General features: G+C 35.7%; 2 protein-coding genes across 2 annotated transcripts in view; both read left to right on the forward strand.

Annotated features, from left to right (window-relative positions):
- The window catches only part of PLAA (phospholipase A2 activating protein), a 33314-nt gene extending 26462 nt beyond the window's left edge, over positions 1-6852 (forward strand). Inside the window, exons 11-14 of the mRNA XM_010985503.3 lie at positions 596-664; positions 3264-3365; positions 4920-5084; positions 6117-6852. Coding sequence (XP_010983805.3) covers positions 596-664; positions 3264-3365; positions 4920-5084; positions 6117-6682 — 902 coding nt within the window. The 3' untranslated portion in view covers positions 6683-6852. The remainder of the gene's footprint in view (positions 1-595; positions 665-3263; positions 3366-4919; positions 5085-6116) is intronic.
- A 9154-nt stretch (positions 6853-16006) lies between these two features.
- The window catches only part of CAAP1 (caspase activity and apoptosis inhibitor 1), a 44329-nt gene continuing 42588 nt past the window's right edge, over positions 16007-17747 (forward strand). The window contains exon 1 of the mRNA XM_010985506.3: positions 16007-16411. Within this exon, the coding sequence (XP_010983808.2) occupies positions 16109-16411 (303 nt within the window). The 5' untranslated portion in view covers positions 16007-16108. The remainder of the gene's footprint in view (positions 16412-17747) is intronic.

The raw sequence follows: 17747 nt of genomic DNA on the forward strand, positions 1-17747 counted from the left end.
TCATTTGCTTTTTCTATATGTGTTACACTGGTTACACCAACTCTTGGATAGTAAACTCAGAGGAGCTAGAACAATAGTTCATCTCTTTTCTTCCCACAAAGGCTGATCCAGGACTCTGAACATCTCTAAATCCTGCTAATTCTCTGCACTTGTTTTTCCTGTTTCTTTCTTTCCATTTTCCATAAAGCAGCTACAGATATTCTCAAATATGAGTCTGGGCTTTATCATAGCACCTCTAACTCTTACCTAGGTTCTTGTCTGTTAGTCTTATGTGCCAGGTAATATTTCACTAGAATAGTGTTCACACTTCATTATGGAAGCCTTTGACTTTTTCTCTCTCCAATCTATTAAAACTTGTGTAATTCATTAAACTTCTATAATTATAGTGTATTAGGCATGTAATGTTGATATTTTATTGCCTAAGAATTACTTTTCTGGCTAACATTTTACTGGGATCTAACTACATGCCAGGCATTGTCGTAGGCATTTTTCTGTATTAAATTTACAGCCCTTTGACTAAGATGTCATTCAAAGCAGTTTGAACTTTATAAGTTACTGTTTCCTTGTGCTTACTAGGAATATTATTGCATTTCAGGTGGTGGTCGGTATGTGCCAGGGTCTGCAGGTATGGGAACTACCATGGCAGGAGTTGATCCATTTACAGGTACGCACTTTTCATTTCCTTTTCTTTCTTTTTTTTTTTTTAATTCATTAAACTTCTATATAATGAAAGATTAAGGAAATTGGCATCTTTTTCTTGCTGGAAAACTTTTTATACAGTAGATCAAGACCAAACTTCTTGACCTGGCTTTTAGAGCGTTCTTAGAATTGTGTCATTGCCGCACGTTAGAATTATCTGGGGAGCTTAAAAGTCCTTCAGCCTCATCTCCAGTGATGCTTACTTGCTCTAATGTTGCTCTGGGTTGGGGCCTTAGCATTGGCAGTGTTTTAATTTTTTCACATGCAGCCACGATTGAAAACTGCTATTCTAGTGTGTTAAGAAGGCTGGTTTCCTCACTATCCTTACAAAATCTGAGTTTATTCCAATCTCTTCCCCTTCACTCTTACTTAATGTGTCTAGAATTTGTTCACTACCTCATACATTGTTCTCTTTAAGAGGACTCAGAAGAGAATTTACTTTTATGATTTAGACCTACCTGGACTCTTTGGCTTTCTCCTGAGCAACTAATTTTTTTATTCTTAGTATCTAGCCTGACTCAGATACACATCTTACTTGTTGATTATTGTTGACTATGTGCAGGCATGCATTTTCCTGTGTATTGGCTGCCAGTAAAATACAAAACTAAGTTTGTGGTTCACCTCTTGCAAGCTTGACAGATTTCTTGGCATATATATTTCCCTACTTATTATTTTATACAAGAGAATATGTGTGACATATAGGTTATTGAGCATAATGAAATAAATATTCATAAACCTACCATTTTACTTAAGAACTAACTTGGTACCTAATTTTGTAAGCTATTTTTTTTTTTTTTATTGTGAAAGTAACATTGGCTGACAGTAGTGAAGTATAACATAGTAATTAAGATCAAGGACTCTGCCTGCCCCCCAAAAGAAGATCAAGGACTCTGGAGTGAGAATGCTGAGATTCAAACCTCTGTTCTGCTACTTTTTATGTGTTTGGCCTTGAGCATGTCATTCTGTTTCTGGGCCTCTTTTACCCATTTGTAAAGTTGAAATATCTACTTCTTAGAGTTAAGAGTTTAAAATTACAAAATATATGTAAATTATTTTATACAGAATAAATGCTTAGTAATGTTGGCTGTACCTGTGGTATTACAGAAGAATCTTTAACAGTGCTTCCTCCCGTTTCTCAGAAATTAAAGTAACACTTTGGTGTGTGTACTGGACCTTTGTATACCTTATCTAAGCTACTATCATTTCTCACCTAGACTAATGAAATAACAGCCTCCAGTTGGTCTCTCAGTGGTCCATACTGCAGCCAGCAATCTTTTTTACAGTCTAACTCTGTTTATGCCCCTCTTTTGATTAAACCCTTTCACAGCTTCCCACTGACCATTTTCTCTTGTATCACATTCCTCTCTGCCTTATTCCTGTTGAACTGGCCTGCGTCAGTGTCTTGAGCATGGTATGCTGTTTTCTACCTCAGGAGTTCGGTACATGGTGTTCTCTTTTGGAATATGAATATTTGCACCTTTTGATTTGTTATTTAGACCACAAGTTATTGTTTAGGTTTTTTTCCTCCTTTTTCTTTTTTATTTAATTTTGCAATATAGTATTTGTTAAATGAACTCAGTGGAATTTTCTTGGACACTCATATGTGCCGCTTGCTAGATCCTCTACTCTGTCATAAGCCTCAATGCATCCTATACTTTTCCTTCAGAGAACTTTTCAGTATACTTAATTGTTTGGATGATACTCAGTTTGCAATCTTCTTACCATAAGTAGACTATTGACCAGGAGGGCAGGCAGTGTCTTTGACCAGGTCAATAAATATGTTATGCTTTGTAAGCAATTAGAATTAATTTTGTATACTTTTCTCATTTATCTACCTTCCCCTTTCTATTTCTAATATACTCAGAAGATTAAAATGTTTTACTCATTTTTTTGCAAAATACCTTAATTTTACATCAGAACAAAAATGTTGTATAAATTAAGATTTGAAATGAAAGTAAGACATAAATTAGATTTAGATTATGGTTTGAAGTAGGTTTGCTCACTTCATATTGCTGAATTTTCATCTTGTGGCAGTTTTTGTTGATGAGATATTAAGTGTCAGTAACTACCTCAGGGACTTAAGAAGTAAATACATATAATATAATAGATCAGGACTTTCAGGAACTTACAGCTTGGTTGGGGGTAACTTACAAAAAAGATGTAGGAAATGACAATGCCTATTACATCATTTGGAATGAGACAAGAGAGATCATTATGCCTACAAAGAAGGGAATGGAAAGTTTCACAATTGTTTTGTATTCTTTGATCTTTTCAAAACTTTTAATTTAGATTGAATCTAAAAATATGAGAGATACAGAAAATATGAAATGGAAAGGCTTTGTTTTACACTTATGCTCCCATTCCAAAAGCTAAAATTTATTATATCAACAAATATAAACAATCTTACAGATTTATTTTCCTTTCCTTCTTTTCTGAAGTTGCTTGTAATTTTATTGCATGCACTGAATAGTTATATATCTCAAGAATTTTGAAAACAAGGGTCAGTTAGAGAAATCTCAGTTTTGACCACTCCGTATGATTTTCATCTTCTGTTCTGTAAATAGGGAGCAGCGCCTACCAATCAGCTGCATCTAGGACAGTGAATATTTATTTTCCTAAAAAAGAGGCTGTCACTTTTGACCAAGCAAACCCTACACAAATATTAGGTAAGTGTATTGTAATCTGATAGTTTCCTCACATATCTACAGACTCTTTAAAATGCTCTCAAGGCTATTTCTTCCCTAAGCATGTGCTGGGAACTGGGTGATTGCAAAGTAGAGACTTGTATTTTGCTATCACATGACTGGAGTCAACTAAAAATACACAATCTGATAATAGACCTAATACTTTATAACAAACCTTATACAAATGTAAGGTAAAGGCTTTATGATGACTTTAATGAGGAGAAAACTACTGGAGAAATATATAAATCCAATCCTCCAAGTTCTTACTGTTTTCAGGGGGAAAAATAATGAAAACAACTAGTAAAGCACTTAAAAAAATAAAGATCTTATCTGTAGAAGTGAAACTGCTCAGTTGGTTTTGATTCCTTTTTCTGTTAAATTTTTTTTCTCACAACAAAATGACTAGGTATTTTTGTTTGTTTTTTGTTTGTTTGTTTTTGACTAAGAGTATTACTAGCTCTGCCCCAAGATTATGGTGTGAGTTAATTAAGATAAGATAACATACATACCTGAATATGAGGCAGGGGTGGTGGTGTTTTTTGTTTGGGGGCAGGGGGATTGGTCATTATCCTTCATACTATCTTTATAAAAATCCCTCATAGGTGTTTTCTTAATTGCTTTATTTTGAACAGTAAAGAAATGTATGCACTTTTAAGACAACCTGACATTTTTAAACTCTTGTACAAATATAAAAGGACTCTCACTTTTGCATTCTTTAAATAAACTTTGCTTTAATAATTGTTAGTGTTAAGCAATTGTTAATGCCAAAGAATAGTGAAATAGGTCTCAGTTTCCAGTTATTACTGATAAAAATTTGTACACTTGTTGGATAGTTTATCTTAAACCTTTTGTGATGGGAATTTGGGCTTTTTTATTCCTCGAGATAAAGATTTTTTGAGGAAATAGTGTTAGATGACTCACAGTAGCATTAATGTTGACAAGGATGCTGATAGTGAAGATGCTTGTGAAGAGTTTGAAAGAAATTGTTTCATAAAATGTGAATATGGTGGAAAGGCAGTGTTTCTATTAATTATGTTTTAAAAATAATTTGATGTCAAATGTGCAGATGAAGTCAATAAATTAAATATTATAAATACACATTTAACTTTTTGACTATTTTTTACTGGCAGTTGTAGAAGTTGACATAAGTTGGCTAAAAGTTACAAATTTTCTCACTGAGAAAGTAGGAGATTGACTTGTACTTGGGTATATATGATATATAATACTGCTTTGAAAACCATTCAAAATGATAACAAATATGATATACTCAAAACTTATTCAAAGCAGAAAGCTTTAGAAGATCTTAGAAGATAATAGGTAAAATAAAAATCATCACAGTAACCTTTTTTTCTATATTGTGCTCAGCTTAAAAATACTCACAGGCCTATTCTTATTTTATGGTCTTCGATAATTGCTGTGAAGTCTTACCTCCCTGTGGTGTGTAGTAGCGTACTCTTATTGAAAGTATTGGCATTGATGTGTTATATCTGGCTAATTACAGTCAGAGAATATTGAAGGTTTGGATTTGGGTTGTAGGTAAACTGAAGGAACTTAATGGAACTGCCTCTGAAGAGAAGAAGTTAACTGAGGATGACTTGGTACTTCTTGAAAAGATACTATCTCTAATATGTAATAATTCTTCAGAAAAACCCACAGCCCAGCAACTTCAGATTTTGTGGAAAGCTGTTAACTGGCCTGAAGGTACAGAAACATTCTTTAAAATGTAACTAGAAAACAGAGAGTATATCTTTTTATTTCTATCCATACTACTGGTGTTTCTAGATTAAATAAAAGTTAACATGGGTAGTTGAAATTGGCATCGTGAAAAACTTCACGAAAGGATCCATTGTAGCACTGTAATTCATAGTCTTGCTTTGGTTACATACCTTATGAGAATCTGAAGGTACTGTAATGATCCCCATACATGGACCATTCTGTATGCTGTTTCAGAGCATTTGTGGATCCCCTGCAAGCCATCCAAGAAACTCTTTGTGACCTGTTAACCATAGGCTACAAACATTTGCTATAAGTATTTTTTCTTTGATCTAGTTAATTTACTTAATTCTTCTTTATTCCAAAAGTGGCCTCTTCCCTATTATTTTTTCACATAATTGATTTATTGGAATTAAACATTTTTCCTACAAAATGTCCCATATTTTGGATTTGGCTGATCACATAATGTGTTCTTGTATCTCTGTTTTTCCTGCTAGACATAATTAAAATCTGGTTCAATAGTTTTTTTCAGATGAATATCCTTTATAAATGTTGCTACATACTACCTTTATATCATAGGGCCTATAATTTCTGCTGTCTTCACTTTTATTGATGCTAAGATTGTTTAGTGCATTTATTCAGATGGTGTCTACCCAACTCCTTAAATATAAAGCTCTCCACCAACCCATGTAAGCATCTTATTAGCATTTGTCAACTGGAATTCTTCTGTAAAGAACTTTCCCTCTTTGGTCTTGTTTTAGGATTTTTTAAAAGCAAGGTTCCAATCCTATTCTTTCCATAAGGATTTATTGAATACTCACTGTATTTTAATAACCCAGGAGAGATACTGTATTTTTAAAGTATCTATCTATCTATCTATCTTGTAGTAATAAATCCAATCTCTATAAAGAGAAAAAATCAGTTAACAGATGTTTCAGAAATAGACGCATTTTGTAAAGCAGACATATGATTTTTAACATTTTAAATTTTTTAACATTAATGAATTGTTCTTTTTAATAGATATTGTCTTTCCTGCACTTGACATTCTTCGGTTGTCAATTAAACATCCCAGTGTGAATGAGAACTTCTGCAATGAGAAAGAAGGGACTCAGTTCAGCAGCCATCTTATCAGTCTTCTGAACCCTAAAGGAAAGCCAGCAAACCAGCTGCTTGCTCTCAGGACTTTTTGCAATTGTTTTGCTGGCCAGGCAGGACAAAAGCTCATGCTGTCCCAGAGGGAATCACTCATGTCCTATGCAATAGAACTGAAATCAGGGAGCAATAAGAACATTCACATTGCTCTGGCTACACTGACCCTGAACTATTCTGTTTGTTTTCATAAAGACCACAACATTGAAGGGAAAGCTCAATGTTTGTCAGTAATTAGCACAGTCTTGGAAGTTGTACAAGACCTAGAAGCCACTTTTAGACTTCTTGTGGCTCTTGGGACACTTATCAGTGATGATTCAAATGCTGTACAATTAGCCAAGTCTTTAGGTGTTGATTCTCAAATAAAAAAGTATGCCTCGGTATCAGAACCAGCTAAAGTAAGTGAGTGCTGTAGACTTATCCTAAATTTGCTATAACAGTGAGATAGGGGACTGAGATTTTAAATTGATAGTGGGTTGTTTTTCCCTCACATTTTACATGACTGATTACAGATGATAAAAACGAATGCTGTGGATTAAGTAAAATTTCAGAACTTGTAAAGTGGGGAAGAAGGGGAAACAAAGGAGAAATAAAATTTTTGCACTGATGAAGTGTGAGATTTTTCCTGTGTAACAGTAGGTTTTTACGAGTTTAAGAGTTTAGCATTAATGAGTTATGATCAGCAACAACAAAACCATCACAGTGGTGTAATTACCTTGGCCACCTGGGAGAAGACAAGGGCTTTTATTTATGTAATCTTTTTTTTTTTTTACTACGTATATACCTCAAACTGTTAATTGTTGGTCATTGTCTTTTATTTAGTTTCTGCTCTACTCATTTTCATTGTTGGATTCTGTTGACAGCACTGATTCATTTTAAGGTCTTGTTTTAGGACAACTACTTTAGAATTTTTTAAATTAAGTTTGTTATAAATTATTCCATATATTGAAAAGATATAAAATAATGTCTTCACTTAAGTCCTTTGTAAATAGAAAGTTTGTTCGATGGCTCATTTTTAGATGAAGTAATAAAAACAAATTACTGAGCTGTATTAGATTGTGTATCAGTTCAGACAGATGAAGCTCGAATTGACTACAGGCTTATGATCTAGTTTCTTTTGCTCTTCACTATTTGAGTAACTCATTGTTCATTCTAGTTTCATATTTGATTGTTTATTTTTGATCATTTCCATTATATCAGAGAGAATTTGGAATGTGTTGAATATTATCCAGCAATTGTTGGAGCAAGAATACATCAAACTGTCATTTGCAAGTCCAGAGACTGATACGGGAAATTACTGTTTTTAAGCCCCTAACATGGTCCAGGTACTGTGCTAATTAACACTTTGATATTTACCTCCCAAATCCTCTTAAATGTAAGGCAAAGTTATCTCTTTGCAGAAGTAAAGATAGTGGGATGAATCATGATGGAAAAAAGGAAGAGTCTATACCTCCTGGGGGGCGGGGAGGAGGGAAGTCACGAATTTGTCTATGAACATCCTAGCAACTAACACAAAGATTGAACCATCCCATTAATTACATATTTTATTGTCTCTAAGAGAACTTCAATTACATAAGTGTAACTATTCTTATTCTGAAAAGTTGGTGAGATCTTTTCACAAGTACTTAGCCTAAATTAGTGAGCAGTGTACCCAACATTTATGGTATATAGAACTATGAATTTCCTGGCTTACTGCCAAATTGCAGTCTAAGAAGAACAATTCTTCCCCAATAAGGGAGGAAATGGTTTCAGTTGTCTAGATTAATCCAAGGAATAACTTTTGGAATATCAAAAGAGAATGGATAAAATATAAATCAACGGGATGTATATTTTGCTAAGTATTAAATTGCAATTTTCTAGTGTGTACCCAGACTTTAAATATTCTGTTTGCTGGTTCCATTAGTTACCCATGCTTTACTTTTTGTTGAATTGGTATTTAGGCGGCTAAGTCAAAGTTAAATGACAAAGTTATATAACCTGAGTGTATACTGAGTATAACCCAAGCCAGCCTAGTTCCATTACAAATACACTGCTTTCTTGTAAACCTGTCATGTTTAGGGTGCAAGTGTAAGTGCAATTTATCTGCAATATTTTGAAATACTAGTTACCTTTGAATAATGGTAGGATGTAGAGGCTTGGTTAACAATAAGAGTTTACTCTCCAAAATGTAAGGAGTGGCAAATGGTAAACACTTTGCTTCTTATTACTGTACAAGCCTTTTTATAACCACTTATTATACTGTTATCTCATGTTTACTGAAGAAAAATTAACAAAATATAGTTTAGCAAAAAAGGAACAAAATTCCCACTTGAAAGTGTTAGGTGGTGATTTAATTATTTTAAATATTTTTTTCTTCTTTAGTTACTTTTTTCCATGATTCCCTCAATACCTTATTCTTAATATAAAAATACAAATTCATTGAATAAAACACATACATTAACTAAAAATTGCCTGTAATTCCACTACCCAGAGACATCTTGTGCTGTATCAATTGGTATGTAAACATGTTTAAAAAAAGATTGATACACATCGTTCAGTAAACTGATTTTAAACTTGACATACAGTATACATATTTCCACCTTAATAAATATAATTTACATTATTTGGATGCACCCATTTCCTATTATCTGACATTGTTTCCAATTTTCAGCTATCAAGCAGTGCTATAGTGTATCTCACAAGTGTCTTACTAGTTCTTAGGCTACATGTTATACTTGGAATTGGTGGGTCAAGTGAATGCTCATTTTTTAAACTTGATACATATTGCCAAATCACCTTCAGTGCTAAGTCTTAGAATTAATGTCCTTCATATTGCATTAGAAACAATTGCCAGCGAAAGAGCTAAGTTATCATTGTCTCTATTTCATAACTATTATATTCCCTCTGGCATTACATTTTTTTAAATGAGCATGTTATTGTGATTTTTTCCCACAACTAGCTGAATTTATAACTAAGTAGCAATGCAATAAAATTTTTAATCTACCTCATAATCTGCTTAAATGATGGAAGAAGCATAACTAGAGACAAACTCTTTCACAAAGATATTTCTGGGGATAAGACTGGGTTATAGCTTCCTTAGCAGTTATCACTGTGTATCTTATGGTTATTTTGTGAAGAAATAATCAAATGTATAGAGGATCATTTGTGACATTATCATCCTTCCTAGAGGTCTTAAGATATACCTTACCCACCTGAGATTAGGAGATGTTATTAAATCCTTTTAGAAAATAATTTATAATTCTTCTAATTTTTAATGCACTTTCCTATAGAAAATTATACACTGTGTCTCAGTCTGGCTGCTAAAACAGAAATACCATAGATTGGGTGGCTTAAACAACATTTATTTCTCACAGTTCTAGAGGCTGGGAAGTACAAAATGAAGGCACTGGCATATTTGGTGTTTTCTGAGCACCCACTTCCTGGTCCTTAGATGCTATCTTCTCCATGTGTCCTTACATGCAGAAGGGAGCAGGGAGCTCACTAGGGACTCCTCATTCATGAGGGTTCCACTCTTGTGACCTCCACCTCCAAATACTATCACACAGGGGATTAGGTTTCAATATCTGAATTTTGAGGGGGCACATTCAGTCTTACAGCACACAGTGTGGTTGTGATTATAAATACAATTTTGAAGACTCTCCCATTTAACATCACTTTTTCATGTTTCCTTTCAATATTTTAATGAAAATGTTCATAGAGACAGAAAAATTGAAAGTACAGTGAACACTCATGGACTTGCCAACTGGGTTCTGCAATTGTTAACATTTTGCCATATTTGCTTTATCCCGATAGTTAATACTTTCTTTTGACATTATTTAAAAATAAGTTACAAATATCACTCTTATCAACTAAATACTTAATTATGCATTTTCTAAGAATAAAAACATTAAAAAAAAACTCTTGTTCTAAAGGATCTAAATAATCAAAGTTCATGTATTGTATTTAGTTATTTATTTACATGCCTCTTTGGTCTCTTAATCGGGAACAGTTCCTTCATCTTTTTTTTTTTTTTAATATCATTGACTCTGAAGTGTGTTGGCCAGTCCAGAATGTGAAATACCCCCATTTTATATTTGTAGAACATATGCTTATAACCATACTGTATTAGTTATCTATTGTTGTTCAATAAATTACCCCAATACCTAGTGGCTTAAGATAACACGTTGATTATCTCAAATTTTCTGTAAGTGAGTAATCTTGCCACAGCTTAGCTGGTTCCTTTGCTTCTTTGTTTACTATGAGGCAGCAATCAAGGTGACTGCCAAGACCGGGGTCTGATTTGAAGGCTGGACTGGGAAAGGATGCATTTTCAAGCTCGCTTACATAATAGTCAGTTCTTTTTGATAGTTGCATTAAGGACCTCAGTTCCTATCTGGCTGTTGGCCAGAGGCTGCCATCATTTTTTTTGTTTCTTCCTTGTGGGGCTCCCTGACATAGCAAATTGCTTCATCAAAGTTAGCAAGGGAGCAAGTTGGCTAGCAGCAGGACCAACGTAAGGATCTTTATAATTTACACCAAGATACTCTATTGGTTGGAAGTTAAGTTACTCAAGGAGAGTGGATTACAGAAGGCTGTGAATACCAGGAAGAAGGATCTTTGGTGGCCCTCTTAGAATGTGACTGCCACATCTATTTCCTATAAACCAAATCCAAAAGCTTGGTTACGCTGAGATTAAACTATTGCAGCAAGAATAGGTGATGAGTACTAGTTTTTTGTTTGTTTTGGTTTGGTTGTTTTACTTGGTTGCATAATATCTGAGCTTTCTGAAAGATGTTCCCCTGTCTTAACTAAAGAAGATTAGGAGAGTAAAAAGTGCAATTCTAGTTACCATCTCAAGAAAGATAAGGGAACATTTTTAAAATTTTCCTTTTCTTAACATTTTATTTTTCTACCTTTCTGTCTGCTTCCCAAAGTGGTTAACAGGTTTTATTTATTTAATATTTAAAATTAGGATACTTGCTTTCCAGGGATACTGAAAAAGGCACCATCTTTATTTTGAGGGCAACAAATGAGCCACTCTGTTGCCTGTCAAGAAGGAAAACAGCCTTCAGAATAAGGTGGGTAATGGCAGCTTTAGAGGAGAAAGCTAACCAACATCCTTCTGTAAAGAAGGTAGGTTGATACTGATCCTAGGCCTAAGACGAGGTGCTAGGACTTAAAACTTGACCTTGGAGTTCCTGGACACACTGTAATAAATCAGAAAAGTATAATATCCAAATGGCAATGATATTTTCATTAGATATGAGAGAGAGACCATCACTCTACATTTAAGGCATATAATCTAGCAATGTTTACACAATGGTTTGCAACTGGATTTAAAACCAACCAGTTGAGCAGCATTGCAAAGAACAAATTTAAGTAAATTAGACAGCATGCATTAAGCAATTACTTTATGCTAGTTCTGTTTAATCCTCATTATCCCTATGGGGCAAGCATTGCTCATAACCTTACTTTTATAGGTGAAGAAACTGAAAGAGGCCAATAAATCTTTATTTGATAAGTCAGTAGCAACAAAACAAATGGAATTATATTTAATAAATTACGTTGGGAAACCTGGACATCAATTTAGAGGAAAATCTCAATTTGTGTAGCCACTTTGTCATAATACCAACTATGGTGGCTGCTAGTGGCATGTAAGTTTGATACATAGAAGGTGGCCTGAAACAAGCCCTCAAACTACATTTCTTTCATTCTCGTGTCCTCAAAGGAACCAATACTTTCAAGAAATGTTTGCTTATTTCAACATCACTTAAAATTTCAATAGTAAAAGCAACCAGAAATGCAATGTAATATACTAAAAGAGTATTGGATTTGGAGTTAAAAAATCATATATTTCAATGACATTTCCACCACTTATTAATGAATTAAGACAAGTTGCTTAACCACAGTCCCAGTTCAATCATCTGTACATTGGTATTTCATAAAATCATAAAACAGAATAATAAGATATTTGTGTAAAAGCCCAGCAAAGTATGTGCCACATAATAAGTACTTATCGAACATTCCTTTCAAAGAAAAGCAAGGTTTGCATTTTCTTTACAATAAAAGTGACTGCTGAAGACAAAGAACATTCAAAAGGAAAAGTATTAGATTTTATTGCTACAGGGGGAAAAAAATGCCTATTTGGGGGTGGGGGGTTGTCCTGATGATTTTTTTTTTAATAGAATTGTTTGGTTGAAATTCTAAACACAAATATCCTTACATTTCTTTATAATGCCACAGAATCTCACCATGAAATATAAAGGCATTACCATTGGAACGTAAGAATCAGATCTACCAATTCCAAGTTATGGCACTGAATAGTGACTCATTTGATATCAAACCAGCTTTGAAGACCCTTCTCATAACCAGCATAGAAATACAAGGAAAGGGAGTTTAGAAAGCGTGCATATTAGTTAACCATAACTACAACAGTACAGCACAAAAAAACAGTAACAAAAACAATAGCATTTATTTAGCTCAGCAATTACAAGCTTGGGGCTTGGCTGATCCTGGCTAGGTTCATTCATGACTCTGCTGTAGCCTGGGCTTGACTAGATAGCTTAGCTGGGGCAGCTCAGCCCTATTTGTCTCATTTTTCTCTGGGGACCAATGGGCTAGTCTGAGTATATAATTTTCATGGTGATAGTGGAAGCACAAGAGTGAACTATCCTACCAGCCCGAGCTTTTTTTGAGACTCTGCTTGCTGCACATCTGCTTACATCCCCTTGGCTTAAGTAAGTCATATGGCTGACTCCAATGGCAGGGAACTATGTCTCTACTCTGTGCCAGAAGGCCACTACCAAATTATACAGCAAAGGGTGTGAATACAAGGAGAAGGAAAGACCTGGAGCCATTAATGCAATTTACCACAGTGGTGACACAGAAAGAAGCTCTGTGTGGATCCCCAGCTTCCCAGTTCAGAGTTTAACAAGCACTGAGTCTCTAGCATGTTTCAGATACTGTATTATTTGTTGAGACTACAAAGATATGTAATATATGACCTCTGTTTATGAGAACTAACAGTATTTTGAAGAAGATACTGAGCAAGGGCCTGTAGTAAAGAGTTTTGGTTGCTCTATAGTGAGAACAGCAGGTATAAAAAAAAGGTGGCTGATTTTAGCAGGGTTTAGAATGGAAGTGATTTGAAAGGTTTTAAGTAAGAAGTGATGCTTAAAATGAAAACTTAGATGTGGTTAAGATCAGTGGAGGTCGAGTTTTTTTTAACAGGTTTGGAGGGTGCATTTCTAGAAAAGATATGGGGCAGCAGAATAAAGTACTGTTCAGGTCACAGAAGATCTGACATATTGTATGTTGTATTAATTAGGACTATAGGTTGCAAATAATAGAAGGTAAGGATCAGCTTAATTTAAAAAATTATTGGCTCACTCATGAAAAATGACACCATTAGGATTTTCTGTGTCTTGTTTCAGAAAGCATTTCTTATTGGTCTTTCTTAGCATCCTTCCTAGGACAGAGAACATGACAACTAGCAGCTATTAGGTAATTTACTTACAGCTCATCATTTAAGGCCAAAGAGCAAATTTCTCTCCTAGTGTCTCTTTATAAAATTCCAGAGAAGTACTGATTGGCCCCAGCATTAATGCACTCTGTCTCTAGGCAATCATTGTGATTAACGCTCACTGGGCTGCTGAAGAGTAGGTATGAAAATGGTTTATAAATCCCAATCTCTGTCCACCCTCCCACATATTTGTTCTAGGGCAGAAAAGCAGTTTTGCATTTTTTTGCAGAGCTTTAAGTCCATAACAGTATTTAGTGTTGGGCTTCTTAGGCTCTACAATGTTTGGTTGATCCATATCAAACTGTCAACAGTTTTGACCTACAAAAAAGGCAATTTCACATGGTTCAACCTAAATAGACAATGGCATCTCACTGACTCTAAGCCAACCTTCTGATGTCTCTGATGTATTCACACCGAGTCAAAGCCCTTTCCTTGTCCTCACAACCTCATTTAACCTTAATTACCTCCTTAAACACCCTATCTCCAAATAGTTACATTGGATTAGTTAGGGTTTCTGTATATAAAATATGGAGGGACATAATTAAGGTCATAGTAAGGTTATATGTTATTGCTTTATGTATTTATTATGTCTGTGAACATAATACTCCTTTTCCTTTCAGGCATAATACTTAATGAGGCCAATACTGAACTCCTGAGAGCACAGTGGGCCTGGCCCCAGCATTTACCTTAGAAGGGATGGGGAGTGGAGACAGCTGTTTTCCCAGGGCTCAGATTACCCCTGCAGCCATATTTGCTTCAGGCCACTTTAATTAAACAGTTGTTGAGTGACAGACAGGCAGGGAATGTGGTCAAAGGGAGGCTTCTTTTTCGAATTGCTTTATATCACCTCCATGAAAGTTACAAAATTACTATCACCCAGCTAGTGTTGCCCAGCCCTTCCCTTTTCTTCCTGTGGCTAAAGGTCCCAGCTGATGCCACCCTAGCCAAATAGTGACAGTTTTTTATGTGTTCTTGATCCCTGACTTTAAAAACTGATCTGTATTTAGATCTAAAATCCTAGCAGAACAGCCCACAAAATCTAACATTTATAAACTATGACCCACAATCTGTTTTCAAAACTCATTCACTCTTTCCTTGTTCCTCATGCACTCTGTGCAGGAAATACATAATCCCCAGAAATACTCCCTAAATTCTCTTCTATTCTTTTCCATTGCTGCCCTCACACATTGCTCCTTTTCTTCTGCATTTCTTGCCTCAAATCCTTTCTAAAAATGGTCTGGGATCTCTGTAATACCTAAACTCTTTGTTTTCTTCTTCAAACTTCAAAACTAAGAACTAGCATGAAAAGGCAATTTCTGAGCAAAGAAAGAAGAGAGAAAAGTTAGGAACACTGATATGCCAATAATATTTTTTTCCTATTCCTTTCCCTAACATAAGTAATTTACATTTAGAAGGTTGCTGTATTTATTTCAGTAGATAAATGGCTAAACTTAATATCAGACCACTTGATGATGAAGAAATAAAGTGTTTCAATCAGCAGAAAAGTGTTCAACACTGTAATTCAAGAATCGAAGTTAAAACTCTAATATTATCACATAATTAGAACAATTTTTAAAAAAGATTTCAGTTTATGAGTGACATTTTAAGTTGTCTCAGCCTTTTTCAAAGGAATTCGATTAAACAGGAAAAAAAATAAGATGCTAATATCCTTTGTTCAATTTCTTTATTTTGGGTCCAAAATAATGTAATTTTTTTCCTTAAGTTATTTACAGCGGCATTATTCTGGGATGTGACAAACTGTCAACAACCTAAATGCCAGTATCTGAATATTAAAGAAAATAACCATAATACTAGCGCCAAGTGCCTTTAGAAGTAAAAAGAAATGCCTAGGAATTAGTGTTAATAGGGAAAAACAAGAAGCACAAGACCCTATTCCTGCACAATTTCCTAAAGACACTGATAAAAAATATTCAGGTGATGATGATAATGAGATTTTCCCTAAATTTTCTTTACTGTTAGTGAAGGACAAATGAAATTGGAGAATAAAAAACTACATTTTTACCTTACTGCGTATTGTATATTGACAAAGATTGAAAAGCAATATCACTAAGGCAAAGGACATGTTGTAACGCTCCACTTTCTGCCCTTTGCAAACGTATGAAAACAAACAACAAAAACCAGCCAAGCTGCTCACCCTCCAGCACACTCACGGGGACCTCCCCGGCTCGCAGGAGCAAAGTGATAGGCTGGCTCCGGCCCCGCCCCCCAGAACCGCCTCCTGGCGTCAACAACGCGGTCGGAAGTGACGTCAAAGCTGCGACGCCAGAGCCCGCTGCTGCAGCGGATTTTCGGTGGATCTAGAGGCGGCGGGCTTTCCCCGAATGGTTGCAGCGGAGGGATCATGACGGGGAAGAAGTCTTCCCGGGAGAAGCGGCGCAAACGAAGCGGTCAGGAGGCGGCGGCGGCGCTGCTCGCGGCGCCGGACCTGGCCCCTGCCGTCGCTAGCAGCGGCAGTGGAAGTACCAGCGGCTGCGGGAGCGCCAGCGGCTGCGGGAGCGCCAGCGGCTGCGGGAGCGTCACTTGCTGTGGGAACACCAGCTTCAGTGGAAGTGTCGCGGGCGGTGGGAGCGGCGTGGAGCGCAGCGAGCGCCGGAAGCGGAGGAGCACTGACTCATCTTCCAGTGTCTCGGGCTCTTTGCTGCAGGTGCGTGCGCGCCGTTTTCGCCGCTTCTCAAAGCTGCTGTGTTTTCGAAGAAGGCGAGCTAGGAGCAGAATGTGGCCGCGGGATGCGGAGCCGGCTCTGTTAGCGCTGCGATCCTACAGGATCTTTAGCGGCCCGTGCTTTAAATCCGGGTGAACTCTGTACACCCACGTCTTGAACTTGAAAGTGTCTGCATTTGCTGATCATCTAATTCATATTGCTTTTGTCCCCTTCCACTCCTTCCACTGAGTCTCCCTGAAAAGTCTGTCAGGAGCTAGCCTTCAGTTCCCTTGCAAACCACGCTTTATTTCTCTCTTCATCCACATTAGGAGATGAGAAAATTGAGGCTCAGAGGTTAAGGAGGTTCAGGAAGTTTAACCACAGTCACAGTTTGTTAATAACGCCTACATTTGAAACCAGTATCTCATTATAAAAGCCATGTTCTTTATGCTCCATCGACCTCCCAAGATATTGCCATTTTTTTAAAAAAAGTTTTTTTATGATGAATAATAAAACAAATGCATAATACATACTTGAAATATGTACAACCTAGAAATGAAGGGAAAAACGTGGAGTCTCTCTTTAAGCCTCCCAGTTAATAGTTTGGTATCCAGCCTTTTCACTAATTCTTGTCAGGTATGTGTGCTGAAGTTCCTACACAAAAGTTGTATTGTGATATTCCCCCTCATTGAATTATATAATACCACTGGATTGTTCGGATGCGGGTCTTTCTGTATGCGGTACCTTATTTTTAAGTGACTGCAAGATATTCCATTTTAACTTTATTGATCAATAGTTTTTTTTTCCGGTTTTCTTGCTATTACAGAAATAATCTGAAAATGGGCACCCTACATGTATCTTGTGCAAGAATTACATTAGGTTAGACTCTCAAGTGAAATTGCTAGGTCAAAGTATGCATTTTAAAAGATTTGGTGGGAACCACCAAACGCTTTCTCAAAGAGCCTTTACTGATTTGTAGTCTAAACAGTATATAAAAATACCCATTTCTGCAAATTTTCACTATACATTAAAAAAATTTGTTAGCTTAATGGGTGAAATTAATATTTTCATGTATCTTTTCCCAATTAATAGTGAAATTGAACATTTTAATATTTTTATTTGCCATTTGAGTCCTTATGTAAATTGAATATATATATGCTCTGCCTATTTTTCCTTTTGGTGGTTTTCAACTTTTTGCTGATAAGTTCTGAATCTCTCATAGAGTCCTGCTTCTAATCTTTTGTGTAACATATAGTGTAAATGTTGCCTATCTTTTGTCTATATGGTATATTGAAACTTTGGTTTCTTTGTGGTCAAGTATTCTTTTCCTTTGCCTTCA

The sequence above is a fragment of the Camelus dromedarius genome, chromosome 10 (assembly GCF_036321535.1).
Source record: "Camelus dromedarius isolate mCamDro1 chromosome 10, mCamDro1.pat, whole genome shotgun sequence".
NCBI classification, from domain to species: Eukaryota; Metazoa; Chordata; class Mammalia; order Artiodactyla; family Camelidae; genus Camelus; species Camelus dromedarius.